At 39.5% G+C, this 26,782-nt stretch overlaps 1 protein-coding gene across 1 annotated transcript; it reads right to left on the reverse strand.

The window, feature by feature from the left end:
• Positions 1–11,549: 11,549 nt before the first annotated feature.
• On the reverse strand, positions 11,550–25,886 carry bok (BCL2 family apoptosis regulator BOK). The gene is made up of 5 exons (XM_002936609.5): positions 25,780–25,886; positions 18,772–19,143; positions 14,559–14,687; positions 13,466–13,629; positions 11,550–11,896 (listed from the first exon to the last, which is right to left on the reverse strand). The coding sequence occupies exons 2-5, from the start codon at positions 18,995–18,997 to the stop codon at positions 11,771–11,773; spliced, it is 645 nt and encodes a 214-aa protein (XP_002936655.1). The 5' UTR covers positions 18,998–19,143; positions 25,780–25,886; the 3' UTR covers positions 11,550–11,770.
• Positions 25,887–26,782: the final 896 nt, after the last annotated feature.

A 26,782-nucleotide genomic window follows, 5' to 3' on the forward strand; every position in this document is an offset into this window, starting at 1 on the left:
TAGCTACGAATGTACTAAAATCCAAAGGCACCAAAGCCAAGATTCCATTTAGGATTTGGCTGAATCCCATCACTTTTTGCAAGACCCGAGATTCAGCCAAATACTTAGTGGTCATCTGAATGGAATCCAAACCCTTAAAACCCCATGGATTTCTGGACACGTAATTTAGTTTTAGCGATTGTGTTCATACTTGAATATGCTAGTTCTTGAATTAGATTTGTTATTTACTCAAACCTCGTGAGATGAATTGTGCATTGACTGAATTTAAACCTGTTAACTGGTTTCTTTAAAACAGGACCTGAATTACAAATTACATTACTTAGAAGTTTTACACTAACTAAGGGGCTGACTTGCTGGAAAATATTCCTGAAAGTTTTGAGAAACTGCAAAACTGATCAAATTGAGAATCGTTCTGGATTCCCCAGTCCAAACTGTAACACAGAACAAATTTATGCATGGCACTCCGGGGTGCTGCTTATATCACATCTTGCTTCACATCTGCATCACTACTTGCTGCAGGTTTACCTATATTGATATTTTTACATAGGATTTAGATTCTATTCAGCTGATGAGGCCTGCAGTAGATTCCCTGTTGACTTGTAAGGTGAAATGAGAATTTATTGTATAATTTAGCTAATTACAGCTATATTGGGGTTTTTCCACGTGATGGCACCAGCCATTATGGTTGGCCTGTGGGAAGAGTTCCCTTCAGGAGCCTATTTAAAGGAGAAGGAAAGATAAAAACTAAGTAAGCTTTATCAGAAAGGTCTATGTAAATACAGCCATAAGCACTCACAGAAACGCTGCACTGACTTCTCTTCCAAAAGATACAGGATTTCTTGTCTGTTTGTTTTCCTGTGCTAGAGACACGCAGCTCATTCCTCTTTCCCCTCTCCTGCTCCACCCTCCCTCAAGAATGCTAACAACTCACTCCCCCCCCCCCCCCAGGAATGTGTGATCTGAGCCAATCAGCAGGAAGCTTACTCATAGGGACAGATTTAGCAAATCACGAGTTCGAATCCCAAATGGGATAAATTCGGATTGGATATGAAAATTTCTGAAGATCGCAAATATCACGAAAATGCTTACGAAAAAATTGTATTCGTCACGATAATATCGTATTGGTGATCCTAAAGTCACTAAATTTTCGTTACGAACTATTGAAAACAGCGGGAAAACCTTTCCGTTTTCTTTGCGCAAGCGTACAAAAAAGTCACGCAGGCGAAAAATTTGGCGCTAATACGCTCAGATCGTTCGAATGAACGCTCCAAGCGTTCGTGCATTTGTAAATGTGCCCCATAGTCTTACCAACTGCACATGTACATCGATCTTGGTCTTGGTGAAGGAGTGAGGCATTGTGGGAACTTTCTTTACAGAGCTCAGCATTTTTTTTTCCTATGAAGCTTCTGATCATCTGAACGGGAGATATATGGGGAGACTTAAGGGCACTATTGAGAGAACTGATGGTATGCCTGCAGCTTGAGATTAACTCTTTATTAGCCTTTCCTTCTCCTTTAAGGAGGTGCATAGCAGAGCACTTCCTCTTTGGCCTATTACCATTTACAGTGAGTGCAGACATACTGAGCCAGACCAGGAGGGAGCAGGGCTTTGACAGGATTGGTAGACTAGGGAGCTGAATGTAAGAGCTCCTCATGTAAGGTATTGGTGAGTAGAAAACCTCAGGGAAAAACTTGGGCAGGGCCTTGCCCAAGGCACATCCCCTGTCCTGGATCACCGTCGCCCCCCCCCCCCCCCCACTTTCCCCCACCTAGAGGTGAGGAGCGGAAAGAAGGGGGGCTGACGAGTGGCGGGGGTGATGGTATGCACGATTGTCACAAGTGGGGAGTGTATCACATTGCAACTCTTTCAGCTGCCCAGAGCTAGGGGTAGGCAGAGAGCTGAGGAGGTACATGTCTAGTAGCACCCCCTTCTCTGTTGCACCCTAGGCAGGTGCCTATTCTGCCTTCCCCTAGTTCTGGCCCTGAGCTTGGGCATTGTATGTGAGGACACCAAAAAGAAAGGGGTGGAGGTTTATAAAGAGGGGAGAACCCCTTGGAACAGCTAACGGCACTCTGCCTGTGCATTCCTACATGCTAGGGGTCCTGGAGGCTTCAAGGGAGGAATGCTGTGTGTTTGATAAAGAGAGAGAGAGTTTGTCAAGTCGGGACCATTGTCCCCAGCTTTCACCCCAGCTTTTTTCCTATTGGTCCCGGTTTAATGCCAGCGGGATGCTTCTATTACTGTCCTGTGCTACTAAGCCATAGTCACACACCCTCCTCATCTCATTTCAACCATTCCCACTAGGTAAATCCTGCCCCATGTCCTGGGAACCTCCCTGCCTACATCTAGAGACAAACTGTTCTTATAAGGAGGGTTAAAAATGGATGCTGGGAGAACATACCTGTGTGGCTAAGAGGACAATAACACATAATTTCTTCAAGTTTGATGGCAATTTTTACCTCCAAAGGTGTGGGACGTCAATGGGTGCCAAGTTTGCACCCTCTTATGCCAACCTCTACATGGGTTGGTGGGAGGAGTCCCACATCTTTGGAGGTGACTCGCCCTTCTTATCACATATAGTGCTATACAAAAGGTATGCGGATGATCTTATTTTTATTTGGAAGGATACCGAATATGCGTTTTCACAGTTTGTAGATTTTTTGAATGATAATGATTTGAATTTGAAATTCACTAGTAATTTTAGTTTCACGAATGTTACGTTTCTGGATCTTGAGCTGAGAGGGGTTGGTAACTTTATTGAAACCGACACCTTTAGGAAACCCTGTTCAGGGAATTCCCTCTTAAGGGCGGATTCATGTCATCCCAGTCACCTCTTTAGGGGAATTCCCTTAGGCCAATTCTATAGACTGCGGAGGAACTGCAGCACTGAAGAGGCCTTTATTAAACAAGCGTGCCTTTTGAGAGACCGCTTTTTAGAGCGTGGCTATACGATGAATCTTCTCGTTCCAGAATTTGCAAAATCCCTACAAAAGGATCGTTCTGAGTTGTTAAAGAAGAGACCAAAAAATCAGGCTAAAAAACAATTTGTAATCTAATATTCCAATTTTTGTAACGACCTACAGTAGACAGTTTTATGAAATAAAAAATGTGATACGGAGCTTTTTACCTGTTTTATATAATGATTTCCAACTAGCTTCTATTTTGAAGAATGGGTGCAAGTTTGTCTCACGCAGGGCCCCAACTTTAGGCAGTTTTTTGTCTCCGACAGTATTAAAGCCAGACTTAGCCAAACCTACTTGGCTCACGACTTGTGGAACTTACCCTTGTGGTGCGCGGAAATGCATTACATGCACCCGTATTAATCGCTCCGTAGAGTTTATTAGTTCAGTTACTCAAAGATCTTTCAAAATGCGTTTTTACGCTAATTGTAATACCCACCATGTAGTCTATTTACTAACTTGTGCCCGCTGCTCCATCCAGTATGTAGGTTGTACAATTCGCTCACTGAAGTGTAGTATGCGAGAGCATATTGGACACATAGTTGCAAGAAATGAAAATAGCCCAGTTTCAAGACACTTTCTAAATTGTTGCAATGGGGATGATTCTTTGTTGCGAATTCAAGTAATAGACAGAATTTTTCCAGATGAGAGAGGTAGTGATATGTGGACCAGACTTTTAAGAGTGGAAGTGAAATGGATTTTTTTGTTAGGCACTCGCCATCCGAATGGTTTTTTTTTACATTAACTGTTACGTTCCCTCTAAGTGAGCTTGCCATGGTAAATTGATCGTTTTGCCTTTATTTGTGCTTCTCCTTTTCTTTCCCTTTTTCTAATTGGTTTTAATTGTGTGATGTCATTAATTAATGGACTATTTAAATCCTGCTTTGTTTGCTCAGTGTATGCTTATGATTAAGTGCCAATAAACTACAAACTAAGAAATGGTAGTAACCAAAACTTAGAAATGGCTCAATTAATTTAACCTAAATGTCTCAAATGTCAGGAAATCAAGTAAATAAAACGTACCAAATACAAAAGAGAGATCCGGGTGTATAAACCCCGGATCTGTCTCACAGTTGATCCAGGTCAAATTCCCAACACCATCATATCAGCTCTCACAATGTGAAATCCTAAATGCAAAGAACTCACCGTTGTTCAGAAGTGGTTCAGGTGCTCAGAGCCCCGAACCTGTAGCTGGGGAAGGCGAAATCACGCATATGCAAAAGGGCTCCAAATGCACCGGACACAGCGGCTTGCTTAAAACTCGATTTTTATTACTCCATTTAAAAACAATACGCCTGACGCGTTTCGTGTAAATATACACTTAATCATAGGCCTATGATTAAGTGTATATTTACACGAAACGCGTCAGGAGTATTGTTTTTAAATGGAGTAATAAAAATCGAGTTTTAAGCAAGCCGCTGTGTCCGGTGCATTTGGAGCCCTTTTGCATATGTATGATTAAGTGCCCATGCGCACGAAACGCGTCAGGCCTAGTGTTTTTAAAGGGAATAAATAAAGGTTGATGTTTTAAGACCATGGTCGTTCGGTGTGCTGACTAAAGTCACATTCGTTTTGGATTGGAATTTGCTCCCCAGGCTACGGGTTCGGGGCTGGAAGCACCATGGTGCATTTCCCATTACATTTCTCAAGCCATAGTCATTCTTTCTCTTTCCTTAGCTTCCATCTAGCCAGTTTTCTGCCCTATTTATCTATTCTCCCGCACTATCCCTCCCCTCTGTGCATGTATAACATCATCTTTGCATTCTCATCAAGTTACAGGAAATACCAATTTCTTTGATGGAAGTTTGTGGATAAGGAATCTGTATTGTTATTCTGTAGAGTTATTCAGATATTCAGTTCAAGTAAGTTTATTCCTTTTCCTGGCAAGACTTCTTGGCAGAGAAGACAGAATTTTAATCTTTGCATGAAGCAGTATATTTCAGTTAATCATTTACTCAGAAACGCACATTTTGTGCCAATTTTTTTTTCTCTTTATTAGACTAATTTAGTGGACAACCTACTTGCTCTTACTATAATAATATTAGTGCTATGGCACAGAAGACAGTGCTTTCAGAAAGAATATTACCTTTTTTCCACCAGTTGTCATAATCCATTCAAAAGAATGGGAAGCACTCTGCCTATGCCACACTGGCAGTGACAGATATAGTGACCATTCACCAACCATGTGTCTCAACTACCATTGCTAGATAATTATTTGATTGGGCCCTGGCATGTATGCTTTAGTAAAAAATTCAATACTGTCTTGTCAGTATCACTTGAAACTTTAGAAAGTGCTTACACGGTACTCTATACAAATACACTACAAGTGGCAAATTGTCATACTAACTTGCTTGTTGATTTCATGAATTATTTCATTAAATATTAAACCATATAAGTAGAGTTTTATTTATTTCTTTTATTCTGTTTAGTAACCCTTAGAGAAATAATAAGCGATATAGTGCATATAAGACTATTAGTGTTATTTATCAAGTGGTGCTAAAGTAAAGTACTTGCTTTTTACAAGCGGTGCTAAAGTACTAAATGGGTAAAAGCATAAATAAAAACCTATAAATAAAAAAAAAGTAGAGTACTAAATGGGTGAAAGTTAGAATTCACCAATTGTTAAATATGCTTCTTAAAATCCAATAGGAATGATTAGAATGTGGGCAAGTATTTATGTAATAAGCTGTGAACTCACATTTTGATAAACCTGTCCCATAATCTCGAAACCATATACTTTGTGTTTGTATATCAGTCTTTTAGGCTGAAGCAAGCAAAATGGCATCTCCCATTTATATAATATATGGTGAATGAATGCTCTGTGTAGTCCATAAAGGGAAATTAAACAGCAGTCATTTGAATGACACAAGGTCCTATGTACAAGTATTCCTCTCACTTTCTATTTTTTATAGAGTTTTAGTAGTGCAAGGTAAGTTCTAATATTGTCATATTTTACATCAAGTTTTAGTGACCCATATGGCACACGTGACATAGCTAAGCATCCTTTGTAAGGATATATTGTACAGCTTGTGTACTGTGATGTACAGTAATGTACAGGTTACTTATAGATTCTCTTTATTATAGGCGTATAATTGGTTTTTACAAGGTTTTAACACACAAGATATGATAGTTTGTCTGGGCAAAAATATCAAAATACTGGTAAGCAGAGGTTTATTTAAAAGAAAAAAGAAAAGAATAAGAACAGGAGAATTGCTTTACCATTAATAATAATATAATGTGTATATGATTATACAATAACCAAAGAAAGACATAGCATGTAGGGCACACCGACTAAGTCTTTAAAACTTATATTGGATAAGATCACCTTATAAAATGAATATTCTCATAGCCATGCATTTAATAAGATTATTTTATCCAGTATATAAAGTATAGTATATAAAGTGCACAGGAGTCGGGAATATTCTTTAAATTATATGCAAATAAATAGTGCTTTAGTGGTGTTATTTCTTTGCCATGACTAAAATGTGTGTTGTATAATGTACCCCCGTTGTGAAAAATGAGGATATCAGAAGTCACCTCAGAGTTTTATACCCTGTATAAAAGGCCAACCCCACAGGTTTGAAAAGCTAACAGGTAAGAATGTGTTTCATTGTAGAAATTTTGCCAGGCATTAATGAATTTCTGAGCTCTGGAAACTAAGAGCTTTATTTGGACAAGGTGAAACATCCTAGGTGTCCTTACTGAATCAGACCCGGTAGAAGGCTTATTTACCTCCTTAAAACCCTCTGTTTTAAAGAAAAACCTATAATGCAAGGATATCGGATAATGGGAATGACACTGGAATGTTTGTTGGTATATTGCAAATATCCCTTATATTATATGAGAATGGAACTGAATGGGTACTCATTCAACAATGACATTTCAGCCACCCATATAGGACAGTCACAAATCATGGATCTCCTACATATTTTTCATAAATACTTAATTTTAGACATGTAGAAATTAACAAGTGTTTGAAAATGCAAATAATTTTAGGTTATGTTTCTTTATTTTCTTAGCCCTCTGCTATTAAAACAACAGGGTAATCAGGAGGCAAGAACATGGCATTTTCTCTTGTAAATCCAACTAAATCTTGAAAATCTTGTAAATCAGGTGTAGATGTAATCCTACACCTGATAAAGAGAAGTAAGGACAAGTAATACAGTCAGGGTTGTAGATAGAATACCAGATGCCCAGTGCAGAATTTGGTGTAGGGACCCTCCTCACCATCACCACACACCTCTGTTCCCAGTGACCACCAGTTATTTAATGCCCATCTTTTTGTCCAGCTTCTTAGTCCATTCACATGTGTATTACCTTGCAGTCGCATCCCCTGTAACCTCTGTAGCTGGTGCTGCACCCCTGAATGTTTTTGCTGATGCATTAATCACAAAGCACCCTGCACCTATAACAACCTGTCTCACACTTTCCACTGTGTAGCATACAATTCAAAAACATAGTTGCAGAAGACAACAAAGCTCTTGTTGCAAATGCTAATAATGCAGCATTTTTTGCCATAATCCCCGAATTATTGTGGCCTTGCGGGGGTTGATTCTTTTGACGAAATTACATCTGATGTGTTAAAATGAGCCCAGCTGCACATGCACTTTGACCCAAATCAGAAGCAATTGCATGTGGTCATTTCTAGCACTCAGTGTCAAAGTGATGCTAGATGCTGTGGGAACCCTAGAGCTACCTCCACCTTCAAGGGTGGTGGTAGCTCCAGGGTTCTCCTCTGTCAATAGAAGGACTGTGCGATGCACAAAAGAGGGTGGGACTGAAGTAGTGGTACCAAGCACAATTGTGTGCAAGTATCTTTTTAAAAATGTTGTATTTTTTGCACAACACTTGCACCTAAAGCTGCATGACTGCAACTGCACTGTGTGGTTGTAAATCACCCCTTGCACAGTTTTCCAGCTATGTTTGTAAATAAAGTCTAAAGATCTTTATATGATCATGTCACTCTGCTTACATATTCTCCTGATAATAATGTAATGACCTGTTAGGGATACTGTAAACATAACAGTGTGTTCCAATGTCATTTGAGCTGGCCACATGGTATATCGGGCTCTCTGTAGCCGAAGGCCTGTTTCCTCACAGTTATTTTACATCATTTTTCTTACATTGACTAAGCGTTATTCTTTATACTTCCTCCTTTTAAAGTAGCAATAGCGCTGCACAATTATTGCTCAGGGCAAGTACATTCTTTCTGAATACTTGCCAGGGCAGTCATCTGTAAAGCAGGTCAAGCTTTCTTGTATCATTCATTTCCTTCCTATAAAATAAACTATGTTTTTTCTTCTGGACATATAACATATCCTATTTAAGTGGCTCAGTCCTAGCCAAAGGCAACGTACAGAAGGACCTAACTTCTTGGCCTTCAATTGTGGAGAAAAGAGAGAAGACTGAGTTGCAGACACCCTAGCAGATAGTGTACTAACTAATGGGGTTGTGCAGTTGTTATGGGATTCTGCTTTACCACGGGCCACCTCCCTGATGCCCTTTTCACACTGGTCCCTTTAAAATCTTATTGACTAAAGGACATGATACCAGATGGTTTGATATGCCATATCTGGAGTGTCAGTGGACCCTGAACAACTTCCCCTAAAAGTCATTTGTTTGGCCATGTGTATGGCCCATTTTGTCTCTTAAATGGCAAATAAAACACTAGATAATCAATAGTTATAAATATGATGTGTTTTAAATTACTGCATCAGCTACACAAGGCATAGACTTGAGTAATCGCAATGTACAATTAGCATGCGTGTTCTACATTTTACAATGTGAGTTAACAGCAATACCACTTATATAAAAACTTTTGAACTGGCTTCCCAAAGCCTACAAACACATACCAATAATAACAACAAATGTGCTCTATTTCCAGACACCAGTGCATAAAAGATATATTCTTCATGTGGTGTCATCACTGTCATGCCTTTTGTGAGATATACCATGTGACCTGTTCAACAGAATTAAAGGTCAGAATGGGAGATTGAGTTATAAAATGGGTGATACCATGATATGAGGGTGGTAGAAGCCTTGCAATAGAAACCTAATTTAAAGAAAACTGACACCAACTCTCATGCACCTACATGGGTAAATAAAGCTATCCCATTTTCCCCTAAGTATCTCCCACGCAATTATATTTTCTATTCCTTTACTGACTGCTACAAACAAATTCCATATTCTGCAATGATCTTAACTTGCAATTATATTTCCTTGTTAAAAGTTGTAAGTTATATCAGGCATACTGCAAGTGACATTCATGAAACCCACATGTGAAGCAGAAGGAACAGCCAATGGAAAATCAAAGTTGGTTGTAACCATAAGTCCACATTCACACATGGGGGTATATTTATCATGCTGTGTAAGAAGTGGAGTAAAACATCACTGGTGATGTTGCTCATAGCAGCCAATCAGATGCTTTGATTTGGTTTTCTAACTGTTGAAATCTAAGTGCTCATTGGTTGCCCTGGGCAACATCACCGATAATGCTTTACTCCACTTTTTACACAGCATGATTAATATACCCCCATGTGTACAATCCTCTTCTTTCAACCTGCGTTTTGTAGGCAAGCAGAAAGAAGCATATCTGCTTTCATCTGCAGCTGCACTGACAGGCACAGGGTCAACCACAGCTACATGGACTGGAGAACAGCCTAAAATGTCACACTTTTGCGTCTTTTGGCCTAATCTCTGCTCCATGTACTCTCAGGCCAACAGTGCAGCTACGTGGAACTGAGGCTGAAAGCAGATCTACTCTCTCCCTCACATACAACACAAAGACGAAGAGAAGCAGATGTTACACCATGGGGCACATTTACTAACCCATGAATCCGAACCGAATTGGAAAACGAACATTTTGCGACTTTTTCGTATTTTTTGTGATTTTTTCGGCACCTTTACGACTTTTCGGAAATTGTTGCGACTTTTTCGTTACCAATACGATTTGCGCGAAAAAACGCGAGTTTTTCATAGCCATTACAATGCGCTCATATCTTGTCGCAACTTTTTCGTATTGAGCGCTCGTAAGCGGCGGGCGAAACTTTCAGACTTAGCATGATTTTGGAAGCCTCCCATAGGACTCAATGGCACCCTGCAGCTCCAACTTTGGCCAAGAAAAGTCACCATACTGAAGCTTGAATGAATCCGAATCTTTCTTACTCGGCGCGAAGGCTACGAAAAAGTCGCGACTTTTCGCGCAAGTTTTAATGCTACGAAAAAATCGCCAGATTTTGTGCAACATTCGGAATGGCAACGAAAAAGTCGCTTCAATTTTCCGAAAAATCGCAAAATACCGATCATTATGAAAAAAACGCAATCGGACGCCGTCGGAACATTCGTGAGTAAGTAAATGTGCCCCCATGTGTGACTATGGCCTTATCGCAATGTATAATCACATAATAACAAAAAGCCCTACAGCTTAAAACTATCACTTTACTATACAAAAGACTTGTAGGTGACAGTTAAATTCTAATTGCTGATTGATTGCTATGGTCAACATCACTTTTGACGTTGGCTTACACACACTGTAATAAATATTCCCTTCAGAGTAACATTTCAGGGGCTATCTACTCTCCATCAGCAAAGACGAGGAAGGGTGGCTAATCCCCCAAAATCATAAACTGTGTTTCACATTCTGTGGCTGAAAAATTAATTGGTTAAGCATCCTTTCACTATTTAGTGTGTGCAGTCCCTTAATTATCTCCCCATTGCTTGCATATTGATGCCTTTGCATCTAGGGGTGGTTATGCACGGTTATGCATGGTACCTAGCAATGGACAGTGTGCTAGAAAATGCCTCACTAGTAACCATATTGTAAATATGCTACAGTGTTACAGAGTGCAAAAGGGGTCCGTTTTGTTCTATCTACTCCTGTGAAATTCTTGTACATTCACCCCAAAACATTCTAAGAAAACCTAGGGGCCCATTCATTAAACCATGATTTTGTTTTTTTGAGAAAAATTTGTATTTTTTCTAACTTATAGAACTTTTCGTAATGTTCACGATAATTTTGTTAAAATTCCACTACTTTTTCGTGGTTTTCGTTAACTTCTACAAAAAAGTTGTATTTTTTGCAATGACTACAACCTTTTTGGAATTCATTCAAGCTTTGGTATCATAACTATATTTTGGCCAGGTTGGACCTGTAGAGTGCCATTGAGTCCTATGGAAGGCTTCCAAAATTATACACTGAAGATTTCAAAGCCAGAAAGGTTTTCCGCCGTTTACAAACATTCTGATCTGAAAAATTTGTGACTTTTGGAATGCAACCACGATATCATGGTTACTCTGAATTTTTTGCATATCGTGATTTTAACCACAAAAAATTGTGGTTTAATGAATGGGCCCCTAGGTGTCAGGAATCTGCATGCAGACTACTAAGCTTCTAATATGTTTCAGGTGCCATATTCAAAGCAAATAAAAAGGCACAATAAATATCCCTTCAGAAGGCATCCCAGCCAATGCATGTGGCAATACTGTGATAATGCTGTAGGATTTATACATTAATGACCAGAGTCACAAGTATATAATACTGACAAAACAAAGGCAAAGTAATAACAAGAACACATAGTCCACACAGGAAAATCAGTAGTTTAAAACCGTTGTCTCACTGCATGTTATTATGAGTCATAGTTTTTGGTTTCAAATGATTCAGGAGAGTTCTACAATGACTTTTTTTGCCGGTCTTGGCCAGAATAAACATGGAGGATAAGAAAAGCCGCCTGACAGTTGTATCTTTTTTACGAATGATGTCCCCTTTGCATCCATTTTGCGTAATCCAAGCCCGTTTCCCAAGATGGCAGAGGTTACCGCTCACGGAGAATGAAAAAAAACACTGCCTTCAAAAAGTGACCAAAGTTGCAGGCACTGGAAACCAACCAATGAGCCCGGAGGCCAGGATCCGTGGTGACAACACATTTCATGATATCTGCCTGCAAAGTAAAGGAACCACAAGTAAGTATTCAGAAATTGTATCCCCTACAGAAATGTACCTAGTTACTAAATACATATTTATATGTGCCTTGCTGTTTATATTGTTAGCCTAATATTGCCTGTGTCACGCCAGAAAGGTGCATTGCAAGGGGGGAAACCTTTGCTTCTTCTGCCCTTAGTTTGCTTATGCAAAGGGAGCTATAAAAGCGTTAACCAACTGTCTTTGTGCCACCACATGTTCAATAATTATTTGCCAGTTTTCTTTTTAGGAATATTTCCCTAATTTCCTGTGGTATATAACTTAAACAAATCATTTATATCTAGACGTTGAGGTTGCATGCAATCGGATTATTCCCAACCAACTCATTGTAACAGGTATTCTCCAACCAAACACCTAGTAGCTGCTGCAAACTGCTGCCACTGAGCTCTATGTGCTCATAATGAGCAATAATGGTGGAAGGGTTATATGTAAAAAGGGTGTATTTTCACTTTGCTATGGCAAAGACCTTCTCTCTGAAAGTGTGTTGCTTTATCATAAATGGTGGAAAAAGGTAAAACATGAATGAAAAAAGGCAAAATGTCAAAAGTTTTGATTAGTTTTGTGATCCAGTAAAGGGTTTTTTAATGGTGGCTTAAGGTAAATACCTCTATCCCTGTAAGCAAGCACTTAGATGTAAAAGAGCATAAAGTGTATGCTATGTTGATAGCATAGTGGACCATGGTTACTCTGGATTTTTGTATAGCCAGGACAAAATTCACTGGAGGGTGTTTATACAACACAAAGTCCATGCAAAAAAAGCATGCATTCAGCCCTGTTGGTGCACCTCTTAACAGTCCCTGGGTGACCTTAACTTGGTAAAAGGAACCAAGTAATCTTTTTTTTTTGTTATCAAGAAAGAAAGCTGTTACCATTGCATTCTTTGTATTTAAACAACGTCAGCAGCTCTTTAATCCTGCTTAACATTTATTTGATCTTTGAGGTCTATTCAATATGCTGTAATTCTGCATTCCCCCTGCTTTCATGTGACAGAAACATCTGTGCAGGACAAAGTAATGGACTGCAGGGTGACCAGGATATTGGGATCACATCGGTGCTATAATGTGAGATGTGAGGCATTGCAGTGCAGCTTTGTTATATAATATATATATATTTTTTATTTTTGTTTTTGTTTTTTTTGTATTTTACACTTATTACCCCTGTAATTAGCTTAAGTAGTTTATTTAGTGATAATAAGCTCTGTATAAACCCCCCTCCCATCACCCCTTTTATTGTAACTGCTTTAGTACATAAGGACTAGCTATATATATTAGTACAGTATATAGTCCCTCTAAAGTGAGTTTTCTAGGCAGTGATAGAGCAAGTTACACTGTCTGTAGGCATCAGGGAAGACTCAAAATCAGTATGTGGTTATAGTAGGAGTAGGCAAGGATTAGCAATAAATAGGGAATATAAAGGTGGTAACATTTGAACGGTAAATTATGCAATTTGAATTGGTGTGCTGGAAATACTGGTATAACAGCACATTAAATTGCATAATTATGCAGTGCAAGCTAGAACAGATACTTACCCATCCTCCTCTCCTTTTTAACCATGTCACAAGAGTCTTCCGAATAAATTCTCCCAAACAATCCACAATTGTCAGAACTAGGGCTGGCTGAGACTGCTTCACACAGTCCACTGCTAGACCAGCTGCCACTGCATATAATGATACCACCTTACCCCACGTAATACCTACAGAGACAATAGCACTTAGTGTGAGAATACGGATAATACTAGTTTACAGTTAAACTTAAAGGCTGTATTTACTCCTGGTACATGGTGTTTGGAGCAGGTGGAGAGAAACTACAACAACAATGGAAAGGTAAAATGACTGCAGGAAAGTTGAGTGATACACAAGTTGAGTGCACTATTTTAAAAGAGGTTTCGTTTAGTAACAGGGATAAAATGTTTCTCTATGTAAATGGAAACCAAGATTCCGGTAAAAAGAAGGTAGTGATAATGGAGTTACAGTAAGTTCTTCTGTTTCAAGAAAGGGAGCAAAATATAGGTATTGGAAAAAGTAAAAAGAGAGTTAAATGAGTAACTATAAGGAACTAATGGGAAATAGGAAGCTCTTTCTATCTGCCACTGTTAAAATAAACCTACCATTGAAATGATACTGTTCTGAGACTTTTCATTTCTTTGTCATTGGACAAACTTACAAAATCAGTGAGGGGTCAAATAATTATTTCCTCCACTGTATATTGCCCTTAGCCTGCCAGTTTTCCACATACCTCTTTGTATGTCATCATTATTTTATAAAAAAAATAGGTCACCTAAACTTGTGAAAGGGCAGATAACTGGGCCACAGCATAAAAAGTCTTGGTCTAGAGAACAGAACCAGACATGGAAAAGATGTAAAGCTAATGGTACATTGAGCATTTGCACTGCAGCTGCCCTTCTGCAGAAAATAGCAGCAGTCAAAATGCCCCCATCCAGACAAGTATTTATATTATTGGGTAAAGCCAGGTTTAATAAGTACCACAGCCACTTCAGTATTGTATTCATCCTAAATACAGTGGACTTTACCACAGCCAGTGAGTGCAAAACCCAAAAGCAACAGGGTCAGTAATTATGGTGCAGAAGAAACCTGAAATATAGTAGCAAAAAACAAGTCCAACCTGCTGTGAATATTTCTGCTGCGACTGCAAGAAAAGCATCTGATAAAATAGTCTCAGAGGTCAGAGATATATTCAGCTGCCGGGCAATGTTCCTGTACACAGTCGGTCTCATGTATTCCAGCTCATCCCCTGCAATGCAGCGAAGACAGAAAGAAAGCAATTAGCCCTGGGAAGCAATGGAGCACAATATTTATCTTATTTGCAGAGGAGCAAAGCACTGAAAAGCAGAGAAGAACTTTCTACAGCCTTATCAGTGCTCATGCAAGGCAGGTCATTCTGGGCAAGAGCCCAGCAAGCCACAATGGCTGGTACCACTTTGCATAAGTGTCTGGAATACAAAATGATATATAATATATACTCTCCATCCTTTCTCTCTTTCTAGTTATATATATATATATATATATATATATATATAAAATTAGAAAGAATATGCCGCACACTCAGGTCTTAGATGCAAAAAACAATCACGTCATTTCGTGACCGAATGGCGAACCATAGGTCGGCAATACGGGCAGCATTGGCCACCGGTGAAGCTGACACCCCTGTGGCCGCCCATTTCTTGTCCCAAGGACACTCCCTTGCGAGCCTCAGATGTATGGTGATTGATTTCATTCCCCCACCAATTAGGGGTGGTGATCGGGAAAAACTGCTCCTACGCTGTGAACTTAAATGGATACACAGACTGAACACTCTAAGCCCATATGGACTGAATGAACTGATCTCATATGCCCCTTTCTACTTAAAGTGAATAGTATGAACTGTTTCTATCTAATTTTGACTTCCCCTTTACCAATAGATGATGTGCTTTATTCACTATGCGTGTACAATAATCAACATGCTCTATATTGCCTTATACACTGTACAACACAGTGTTCTAACTTCTAAAATAACAATTGTGTACTTACTACTATTAAGTATCAATTTGATGCTATTTACTTTGCCTTATATGCTGTGCAATACAATGTCATAATATCTATGTTGCAACTTTGTATCCTACTACTATTAAGCATCTCTGTCTGTTACGAATGTGTTTCTGTGTTATATACTCTGTTTTCTATTTCACACTGTGCCTCGGATGTATATACTATTGTCTTGAAACTTGACTTATAGTCTCTCTAGTCTGCTTTTCCCTCTACCTTGGGAGTTTCTTCAAACATCGCTATCCTGTGACTGTAGGCACTTTCTCCCTTATACTACCCAGCTCAATTACTCTGTATATATCAGGTCCAGTATTTGGTACCCCTGGCTGGCTATTGGAGGCTCACTGACAATAAGTTGGGTGCTAACCCAGATCACTGGGCGCTATAACTCTACAAGGCATTCCCCAGGATTTCTGAATGGACTTATACAGTCTGCTTTATGCTTTTACCAGCACTACACGCTCCTAGCCTGTCGGTATCTGCTGCTGCGTCGCATTGACAATAGGGTCCCCCAACATCGGACTCCTGGTCATGCACGCAGCTAGCCGCAGGCACCTCAACAAACCGCTAATGAGCACTGTCTCACAGCGCCAATTATGACACTCATGTCAGTACACTCCGCTATATGCCGAGGTATAAGTATACTTAGACGCTCTGAGGAGCGCTATGTGAACTACATGGTTCCCTTTCTTGATACATTGCCACCCTCTGCAGCACAATATTGTGCTTACGGTGCTCTTATCGCTTCCTTGTGCCCCAAGCCGCCAGCCTACCTATGTGTATGAGCGTATTACTTAACAGTATGGACAAACATATACAAATAACCACAGCGTCCTTCGAATCAGAGCGGGTACTGGGAGTTGCAGTTCAGCCACACAGTGATTCAAGTGCCCTTTCTTTGCACACTTGTTGCATTTTATTTATTTCACTGGGATTTCCCGCTCCTTTTACACAGGGTGATTCACTTCTCTTGCACTTTCTACTCATTTTTGGTTTCCTTTGTAATTGTTTTATTCAAATTGTGTCTGTACAGTGTCTGGTGTTTAGACACACCCACTCTATGATGTCATCAAGGCTTGCCACTGCTGGGTTTATCAGGGGGGTTTGATTGCCACATCTGCACTTTGAGAAAGGCTGCTTGTGTGGCCGAAACGTCAGTCCTTGATCCAAATAAAAAATTTTTTGTTTTTTGCATCTAAGACCTGAGTGTGCGGCATATTCTTTCTAATTTTGTATGCTCACTTTATACTGCACCCAGGCAAATTATTACTTCATTATACGTGAGTGCCTGTTTTCACCTGTTCCTATATATATATATATATATGTTACACTGTAAGTTACCCTCCCATATAGATTGTAAGCTCTACGGGGCAGGGACCTCCATCCTCTTGTGTCTTTGACACAAGTAGTACATAAGTAGCTCTTTATAAATAAAGATATACATACATATATAAAATGGCATGAAAGCAGATTCTGGGTATCAGAATTTAAAATCTTGCTGTAACTGGGTGTATCTTCTCTGACTATTATCAACCTTTCCACCAACTCATGAACCCAGGGTAAACCAAGCTCTTCCGCTGACAATATACAGGGCTCATTCCCATGTAGAAACTGGCAAATGCACACACGTCCCACTTCCTACCCTGTTATCAGCAACCTGACAGCTGCTATTAACACAAGCACCACTTCTCTTATCAGAAGTTAGTCTCATTATTAACGTGTAAATTGTGTCCCACTGGCACTTTCCTGTTTGCAAGGTGTTTCCCCATTCCCGCCTGCACACAAAAATACAGCTGCCTTTAAATATTATTATTATTATTATTAACATTTATAAAGCACCAACATATTTCACAGCGCTGTACAATAAGTGGGTTTCATACATTGGACATACAGAGTTACTGTACATATAAAGCAACTAATACAAAAGGTGAAGAGGGCCCTGCCCAAAAGAGCTTACAATTTATAAGGAGAAAGTGTTGAGACACAAGGTGTGGGAATGGGCAAGATCAGAATTAAGCAATGTGAGAGGTGTGGCACAGGTTATTGCTTTTAGCAGCCTACTAAGGTTATGTTTAACTAAATGAGGGTAAGCTTCTCTAAATAAACATGTTTTTAGAGATCTTTTGAAGGCAGAGAGATTGGGAGAAAGTCAGACAGATTGTGGGAGCGAATTCTAGAGAAGAGGTGCAGCCCTTGCAAAGTCTTGAATGCGAGTGTGTGAGGAGGGAAAGAGAGAGGAGTTGAGGAGCAGGTCAGTAGAGGAGCGTAACAAGCGGGTTGGATGGTACCTAGAGATGAGTTCAGAGATGTAGGGTGGGGCAGAGTTATGGACTGCTTTGAATGTGAGAGTCATTAGTTTGAATTTTATCCTGGATGGTAGGGGAAGCCAGTGCAGGGATTGGCAGAGTGGCATGGCAGAGGAGGAGAGGTTGGAGAGGTGTATGAGCCTGGCAGCAGTATTCATTATGGACTGGAGAGGGGACAGTCTTTGGAGGGGAAGGCCAATTAATAGGGAGTTACAGTAGTCCAGGCGAGATATGATAATGAGTAAATAAGAATTCTGGCAGCATTTTTTGTTTTCAATCAGCTACTGCACTGTAACCTCCAGTAAGGAATTTCTTTATATGCATTAATGGAGACCATGGACTGAGTAAACCAATTGTATTGGAAAAGGAAAACTGTAGCCCTAGAAAGAATACTTAACCAACCAATGTAACTTATAACATATTAATTGGTCTATTACTAAACTGCAATATATATATAGGTCAAAATATATAGGTAATATAGGTAGCAGTTTTCATAATAGTAAAATTATATGTCAAGGTATTTGCTTTGCACTAATCAGGTGCTTATTATCGTCTAATATTCTCATCAGATCTGGCAGATAGGCAGTGCCAGCTGTAACAAAGATTAGTCAGGGGTTTCTCATCTTTTTACGTGTATCTGCTTTAACACATTTGCTAATTTGCACTATGAACACTAGTGATATATATATATATATATATATATATGTATATATATATATATATATATATGTATATATATATATATATATATGTATATGTATATATATATATATATGTATATGTATATATATATATATGTATATATATATATATATATATATATATATGCAATTGTTTGTAATGTAGCTATATTGATATATACATGTTTTAAATATATTAAAGCATTTTCTCGCTTTTGCATATACCATAGTGTGTTAAATTTGCTGGTGAGTGCATTGGGCTATTCTAGAAGAAAGTACAGCCATTTGCAGAAGCCAAGATACTAACCTAGCCTCAAAAAGGTGGTGGATATCTCTGCTAAACGACCAGCCGATGCATTTGACTTCCCATGTTCTGGTTTGCTCCATCCAAGTCCAGCTCGCTGAAGTCGTGCCTGAATAAAGTCCCTGCAGATGGCCTTGCCCTGGGAAACCAACTCCTTATCAGTTGGAGATCTGTCAAATACCTCAAAAACTTCAGCAGCAAATACTGAAGAACGTCGCAGCATCTCCATCCTAAATATAGAGGTCAGGTGCCCTTGGTTTATAGAGTGAGCCCCATTCCAAACAGCACAACAGGGCAGTTCCTCGCCTTGGGAGATAGAGTGGGTTTATGAGCTGGGGTAGAGACACCTGAGGCTGCAGAATGGCATTTCCAAACCTAAAACAATTGAAAAAAGGATAACATAACTAATTAGGGTTTGATACAGGTCAGTGGAGATCTGCTAATATTAATATATGTTTCTGTGATAAGCTTTCTTTACCTCAACAATTTTGTTCTGAAATTGTGTGAAAAATCAGAGACATTATTACTTAAAACAAGATACCCTAACTGAAAATCTGGTGGTCCAATATATGTATCTGGACAGACAGTTTGGTTGGCAGGGATCCCCAACCTTTTATAAGCCACATTCAAATGGTAAACGTGTTGGGGAGTAACAGAAGCATGGAAAAAGTTCCTGGGGGTGCATATAAGAGCTATAGTTGGCTATTTGGTAGCCCCTATGTGGACTGGTAACCTATAGAAGACTCTGTTTGGCATTATACCGGGGTTTATGCAACCAACACTTGCATCCAAGCCAGAAATTCAAGGATGAGCACCTGCTTTGAGGCCACAGGGAGCAACATCCAATGGTTTGGGCAGCAACATGTTGCCCCTGAGCCACTGGTTGGGGATCACTGCTACATGGCATCTGGGTGAGGTCAGATTCACAGCAGGTAAAGGCAAATTGCACACACACACACAAAATTTGTGGTGTGGACAGGGCCAGATTTAAAATCTCTGTGTCCCATAGGTCAGGCCGCCCCAAAATCCTTTGAAGGGCCACATCCAGCCTGTGGGCCTCCAGCTGGACAGCCCTGCATTAAATCATCCCCTAAGTCAGTACTGAGATTTACTGGCCCCCTGCATGGTTCTCACCTCAGATTCAGGCTGTAATCCCCCTGTATTGTTTAAATATGTAATCCCCTGTACTGTTCACACCTTTTAATCTCTGCATTGTTCACCCCCTGCAGTGTTCACACCTCAAGCTCAGGCTGTAATCACCCACATTGGTCACCTGTTCACACCTCAGACATTGTATGGCACACACAGGCAGCATAGGGCAGAAAGAGTATGGCCCATAGGCAGCATAGGGCAGGGAGGGTATGGCACACACAGGCAGCATAGGGCAGGCAGAGTATGGCACACACAGGTAGGGCAGGCAGAGTATGGGACACATAGGCAGGCCTACCCTGCCTGTGTGTGCCATACTCTGCCTGCCCTACCTGTGTGTGCCATACTCTGCCTTGTATGGCACACACAGGCAGCATAGGGCAGAAAGAGTATGGCACATAGGCAGCATAGGGCAGGGAGGGTATGGCACACACAGGCAGGGTAGGGCAGGCAGTGTATGGCACACACAGGCAGCATAGGGCAGGCAGAGTATGGCACACACAGGCAGCATAGGGCAGGCAGAGTATGGCACACACAGGTAGGGCAGGCAGAGTATGGGACACACAGGCAGCATAGGGCAGGCAGAGTATGGAACACACAGGCAGCATAGGGCAGGCAAAGTATGGCACACACAGGCAGGTAGGGCAGGCAGTGTATGGCACACACAGGCAGCATAGGGCAGGCAAAGTATGACACACACAGGCAGCATAGGGCAGGCAAAGTATGGCACACACAGGCAGCATAGGGCAGGCAAAGTATGGCACACACAGGCAGCATAGGGCAGGCAAAGTATGGCACACACAGGCAGCATAGGTGTGTAATTATGTGCTGGGGGTTGCTGTGCTGTCCACAGGGGAGGAAGAAGCATATGGATTTAAGGGTGTCTTAATTTGACATAATATAATTATTTCACATATGAATAACGGTTGATATCCCCTCAGTGAGGACCAAGCATTTGGGTTTTTGCAGCACTACTACCATTGTGATAAAATGGGTGTGGTTTAAAAAGGGGGAGTGGTCAAAACTGGCTTCCATTAGCGGCCCTCCACCATATATGCTAGAGAAATTACGGCCCTCGGCACCGCAGAAGTTGGACAGCACTGCCCTAAGTCATTGTACTGAAACATAATTTACTAATTTAAAGGGATTCTGTCTACATAGAAAATAATTCACTCTACCATTTAAATTTTTATTCTTGAACCAACAAATGTATTTTTTAGCTGTAATATTGGTGTGTAGGTGCCATCTCAGTGCATTGTGCCTGAGTCTAAGCTTTCAGAAGGAGCCAGTACTACACATTAGAACTGCTTTCTGATAAGCTATTGTTTATCCTACTCCTATGTAACTGGAAGAGTCCCAAGTCAGACTTGGACTCTTCAATAGTAAGGATTTCTTACTATTGAGTGCTATTCTGATACCTACTGGGAGCTGCAATCTTGCAACTTTCCCATCGTTCTGCTGATCAGCTGCTGAAGGTGGAAAGGGGGGGGGGGATATCAATCCAACTTGCAGCTCAGCAGTAAAGTTTGATTGAAGTTTATCAGAGCACAAGTCTCATTTGGGAAATGAAGAATATGGCTAGCCACATGTGAAATTTCAAAATTAAAAATAAAAAAATCTGTTTGTGTTTTTGAAAACAGATTTCAATGCAGGATTATACTGGAGAAGCTCTATTAACTGATGCATTTTGAAAAAAACATGTTTTCCCATGACAGTATTCCTTTATCTAAGCTTGCCAGAAACCTAGTAGTTGAGGTTGAAAAAAAGACACACATCTATAAAGTTCAACCCTTTAATAAGATAGTTCCTATTTAGATGCATGCTGATCCAGTGGAAAACAATTCAAACACATATCTTCATTGTGTAAAATGAAAATATTCCACGCTCCAGGTTCAAAATGTTATTCGGAACAGTGCATGAAGCAGATACTTTTTTCCTTCAGACCCCCTTAATGGTCATACTTTTGGCTGATCCCCCTTAGCTCATAACAATGGGTTTGATGACTACAACTCCATTAATTACTTGCTATCCATCCCATTCTTGAAGCTATATATATATATATCTGCCAGTACAACATCTTCAGGGAGAGAATGCCAAAATGCCACCAGCCTTCACAAAACCTTTGTTTACCTAAAGATAGGCTTTAGGATAGGCTTTAGAAAGAGATCAAATGGATTATATAAACAACACAGTCAGCAACAGAGCAACACTTTTATATACTCCTGTACACCTTGCACCAATAACAACCCAGATGAAATAATTCATATACAGATATGGGATCCCTTATCCGGAAAGCCTGTCTCCCATAGACCCCATTTTAATCAAATAATTCAGATTTTTAAAATTGATTTCCTTTTTCTCTGTAAAAATAAAACAGTGCTTTGTATTTGATTCCAATTAAGATTTAATTAATCCTTATTGGATGTAAAATAATCCTATTGGGTTTAATTAATGTTTTATTGATTTTTTAGTAGACTTAAGGTATGAAGATCCAAATTACGGAAAGACCCCTTGGTCCCGAGCATTCTGGATAACAGGTCCTATACCTGTATTAATATGCTAGTAACAAAATTGGTTTTTGAGATAGGCAGGATGCATTATTCCTGATTGCCCCATAAGTCTCTCCAGTATAAGCAGCAGCAGTAACAGACCAGTAATTCAGATGAGGACCGACAGTAAGGAAATGTTTGGGAATTTCACAGCTCAGGGTGCTTAAGGGTGTCTGTGCTAGAGGCTTTGCTCCGCAGCCTTAACTAGCTTGGCTACATTGTTTAATAAAATGAAATGTGATATTATACTAAGCTATTTTGGGATTATCCGTGTTCTGGGAAAGATCTTTAATGTTTATTTGAGTTGTCAACTTTTCTAGTACAATCTATTCAAGCTTTTTTGTTCTCTTGATCTTTTTTTTTTTTTTGCAAACCTCCCATGCATATAACTGTTTTGTGCTGCTTAGTAATGTGTAAACTAAATCAGACAGTTTCATTACCTGAATTCAAATTTAATTTCACTTTATGTTGAACCAAACTATGCATAGAGTTCTGTATTAGTTCTTATTACAAGAGGCCTCATTTTCCTATACTAATATCAGTTATATATATGTGTTTACCCTGCTTTTTATCCCTCACTTCTACTGAATTTACTAAGACCTTTCACTAATGTGGTGCTTTAGATATAAGCAGTACATTCAGTACAATTTTATATATATTCATTTATTTTGTCATAAATCATGCAACACTGTTCTCTTATACAGTATGGCTACAGCCTATTTATACACTGACCAGAAATTATTACAGGCATGAAATCTAGTATCAGGAAATCTATTATACAGAAAGCTTGAAAATATAGGATGCCATTTTCCACAGAATCTTGTTAAAAGGAGTTGCTCACCTATGAGTTAAATTTTAGTTTGATGCAGAGAGTAATTTTCTTACACAATTTAAAAATGGTCTTTGTTTTTGTGTTTTTTTTTTAATTATTTTACTTTTTGTTCAGCAACTCTCCAGTTTGGATTTTCAGCAGCTATCTGGCTGCTAGGGTCCAAATTACCTTAGCAACTAGTGAGTGGTTTGAAGTAGAGACTGAAATATGAATAGGAGAGCGCCTCAATAGAAAGATTAGTAATAAAAAGTAACAATACAATTGTTGCCTTACAGAGCAATAGGTATTTGGCTGCTGGGGTCAGTGACCCCCATTTGAAAGATGGAGAGAGTCACAAGAAGAAGGCAAATAATTCAAAAACTATAAAAAATAAATAATGAAGGTCAGTTGAAAAGTTGCTTAGAAATTGCCATTCTATAACCTACTTAAAGCAGACAATTCATATAATTTCTCTTTATAACAAAACAGTGCTTTGTATGTCATGGTAACTAAACCTAAATAAGCCTTTTAGGGTTTTGTATGTTTAAATGTTTTTAGTAGCCTTAAGGAATGGTGCTCTAAATTACAGAGAGAGACTTCTTGTCTGAAAAATCCAGGTCCCAAGCATTCCCAATAATAGATTCCATAACTGTATTAATATTATTTTTGGCAAGGAAAGAAGGAAGGAACATAGTAGGAATATTTATATATATATATAAGTTATTAGCCCCACTTTCCAAACTAAATGTTGCCAAGAATATCTTTTTCATATTTGATATCCTTATACATATTCCTTCCGTTTCTGTACCCAGAGTTGCAGAGATATATGATAACAGAATGTTATTGGTCTGATCTAGTTTATAACAGAGTAAATGATTCTCGCCAGAGTGTGATTCCTCCTGCCTTGCTATTCTACATTACAGGTCATCACTTTTCTCATAGGAACATTTGGATCTCAGATGTTTCCATGCAAAGACTATTTGCAAATGTGATTTTTTAAGGAATCTCAAAACACAACTAAAATAAGATCAAATAAATGTAAGCAGTCTTAAAACTGCTTCCCACAGACCATTTACTCCAGTCTTTTGAGTCTCCGACCCATGTTGCCCTCTCCTGTGGTTTTACTTTATACTACAGAGAGTGGAAAAGGCATTGCCATAGATACTAACATTAAACATCATTTCCATAGGCGCTTTGTATCAGGCCATAAGGTAACATTGCCCACAAACACATGTTCTTCTTTTATCATGTTCTCTCTCTAAATTCTATCCTTTGTCCTTCCCTCCAGCTTTTATCTATCAGGATACATCTCCTCTCACCCCCTTTCCCTTCTAACCAACCTTTCCCAATCTTTTATCTCTTTTATGTTCTTAATAAATCCATTTTTATTCTCATCACCTCATTAGAAGAGAAGTCAGTGCCAAGTGTAGTGAATATTTCCAAGCAAGTAAGATGCATAATTGAGCGCTTGGATCTAACCACCCCAGACACATGCTGTATAATATTGCTAAAATATTAGATACGCAATCTGCAAAAATGACAGGAAACACTGACAAAGAGCTAGAGGAAGAACAATGAGGGTCTATTAATACAGAGCGCTGTGGACATCATTATAGAAATCATAATAGAAAAAACACATTGATAATATTGTATATAAGTTCTATCATACAAAAAGATAGGTAAGTAACATGGATCAACTGAACTGTTCTCCTATTGAAAATATTTCTCAGGTAGAATATAGTTGAATGAATTTAGCGGTTTTGGTATCCCATGATTTTAATGAGCTTCTTTTTTCAAATATTATTATGAGTACACTTGAGGGGAAAGGGGGGGCTTTAAATATTACTGTCTATTGGCCAATGGATTTAAAGTCTCTCTCCACTTTCCCTTTTATATCTATTCTGTCTAATATCCCAGAATGTGTATTTTTGTTCCACTAATGTTACTGTAATTTTCTGCAAATATGTTGATGGAGGGGGTACACATGCATTGGGTGTCCAATGCATTGACCTGTGAGGATAACTGTGCCACCCTATTATGTAAGTTGAAGCATACATACAAAGAAAAGTCAAATTAATATAGATCAGATGTAAGTAGGAACCTGCAAAAAATGCTTTCTTTGCTCGCTCCAGTCTGACACATTATTATAGACAATTATGTTTGTTTTATGTAGGTGCTGCTGAGAACACAGATAAAAATGCTGGCGTGAAAAACACGCCGTTAATATTAAACACCCTGGCCGCAAACTCACTGATCTCCACACTTCTGTAATCACCTCTCATTTGACCACGATATTTGCAAAATAAACAGAGCAACGCAAACAGCATAGGAATTGCAATAAGTGCAACAGGTCCCAATTGGATCACTGCTCAAAGTCCCTTAGAGTCTCTTGTGTCTATAGCACAGTCAGAAAGTGCTGCCTCCTTCCCTGTGAGGTACAAGTGCCCTACAACAGGATGCCAGGCAAGCTATGAGGCATGCCACTGTTGGAAGCACTCTTACCTTATAAGCAGCCGGCTCCAGCTCCTTCCCCTGCACTGCCCTAAGCTTGGTTTGGCAGCAGCTAGAATAACCAGAAGCTCTGAGACAGAAGGAGGGGGTGGAGAGAGGAGGGAGCTTCAGAGCTTTATCCTTCTAAGGAAACCAGCAAGAATGCAATGAAGGAGGGATCAACAAAAGGCTCTTAAAGGTGCAATCAGTGGCATTTTGTTTAGTAAACATACTATTCCATGGATACTGGGTTTTTATTCTGCCAGTTATGGAGTGCCCAATCCCTGCTGGCATCACACTGTAGATCATTCACACGCCATTCTTTATTTTTTAGGTGAAGTAAAATTTACAAAGGCCCCTATCAGTCATGGCTTGTGTGTTATACCTCAGAAGGCTAGGGGCAAATTTACTTGATGTAGCTAATTACAAATTGGACGTGGTTTGGAAATATAGCACTTTAAATCACTATTCTCCCTGCAGAGCATATTTTGCAAGAACTAAGGACAAACTAAGGTTTGCGAATGTAAAGATACACAGGGATATCAGCCACACAAATGTGTAAGCATCTTCAGTTTTCCTGTACCTAATGTTAATGACCTATTACTTTTCCTTCCTGGGTGGTAAAAAAAATTGCCCACCTCACTAAAATGCCTCCTGTAAACCATCTGTCAGGTGTACAGAGTAAAAACCCAAACCCTCGACATGTAATGCGTGCAAAACCACTAGGCACATTTAGATGTAGGTGTAGAATTTTAGTAAGAGTAAAGTTGGCCATACTTAGGGGCTGATTTACTAATCCACGAATCCGAATGGGAAAAATTCAGATTGGAAAACGAACATTTTGCGTCTTTTTCATATTTTTTGCGACTTTTTCGTAGCCGTTACAACTTGCGCGAATTGTCGCAACTTTTTTGTATTGAGCGCTCAAAAAAGTCGCAAAATACCGATCATTACGAAAAAAACGCATTCGGACGCTTTTTGGACGTTCGTGGATTAGTAAATGTGCCCCTAAGAT

This window comes from Xenopus tropicalis, chromosome 5 (genome assembly GCF_000004195.4).
Source record: "Xenopus tropicalis strain Nigerian chromosome 5, UCB_Xtro_10.0, whole genome shotgun sequence".
Taxonomy (NCBI): domain Eukaryota; kingdom Metazoa; phylum Chordata; class Amphibia; order Anura; family Pipidae; genus Xenopus; species Xenopus tropicalis.

Excerpts from the sequence above, each read along its gene's own strand:
- bok (XM_002936609.5), bottom strand. The coding sequence starts at position 18,997 with ATGGAGATGCTGCGACGTTCTTCAGTATTTGCTGCTGAAGTTTTTGAG. Across the intron at positions 14,688-18,771 it reads CACCACCTTTTTGAGGCTAG|GGGATGAGCTGGAATACATG; the intron begins GTTAGTATCTTG and ends GCTGCATTGCAG. Across the intron at positions 11,897-13,465 it reads TAAAAAGGAGAGGAGGATGG|GCAGATATCATGAAATGTGT; the intron begins GTAAGTATCTGT and ends TTTACTTTGCAG.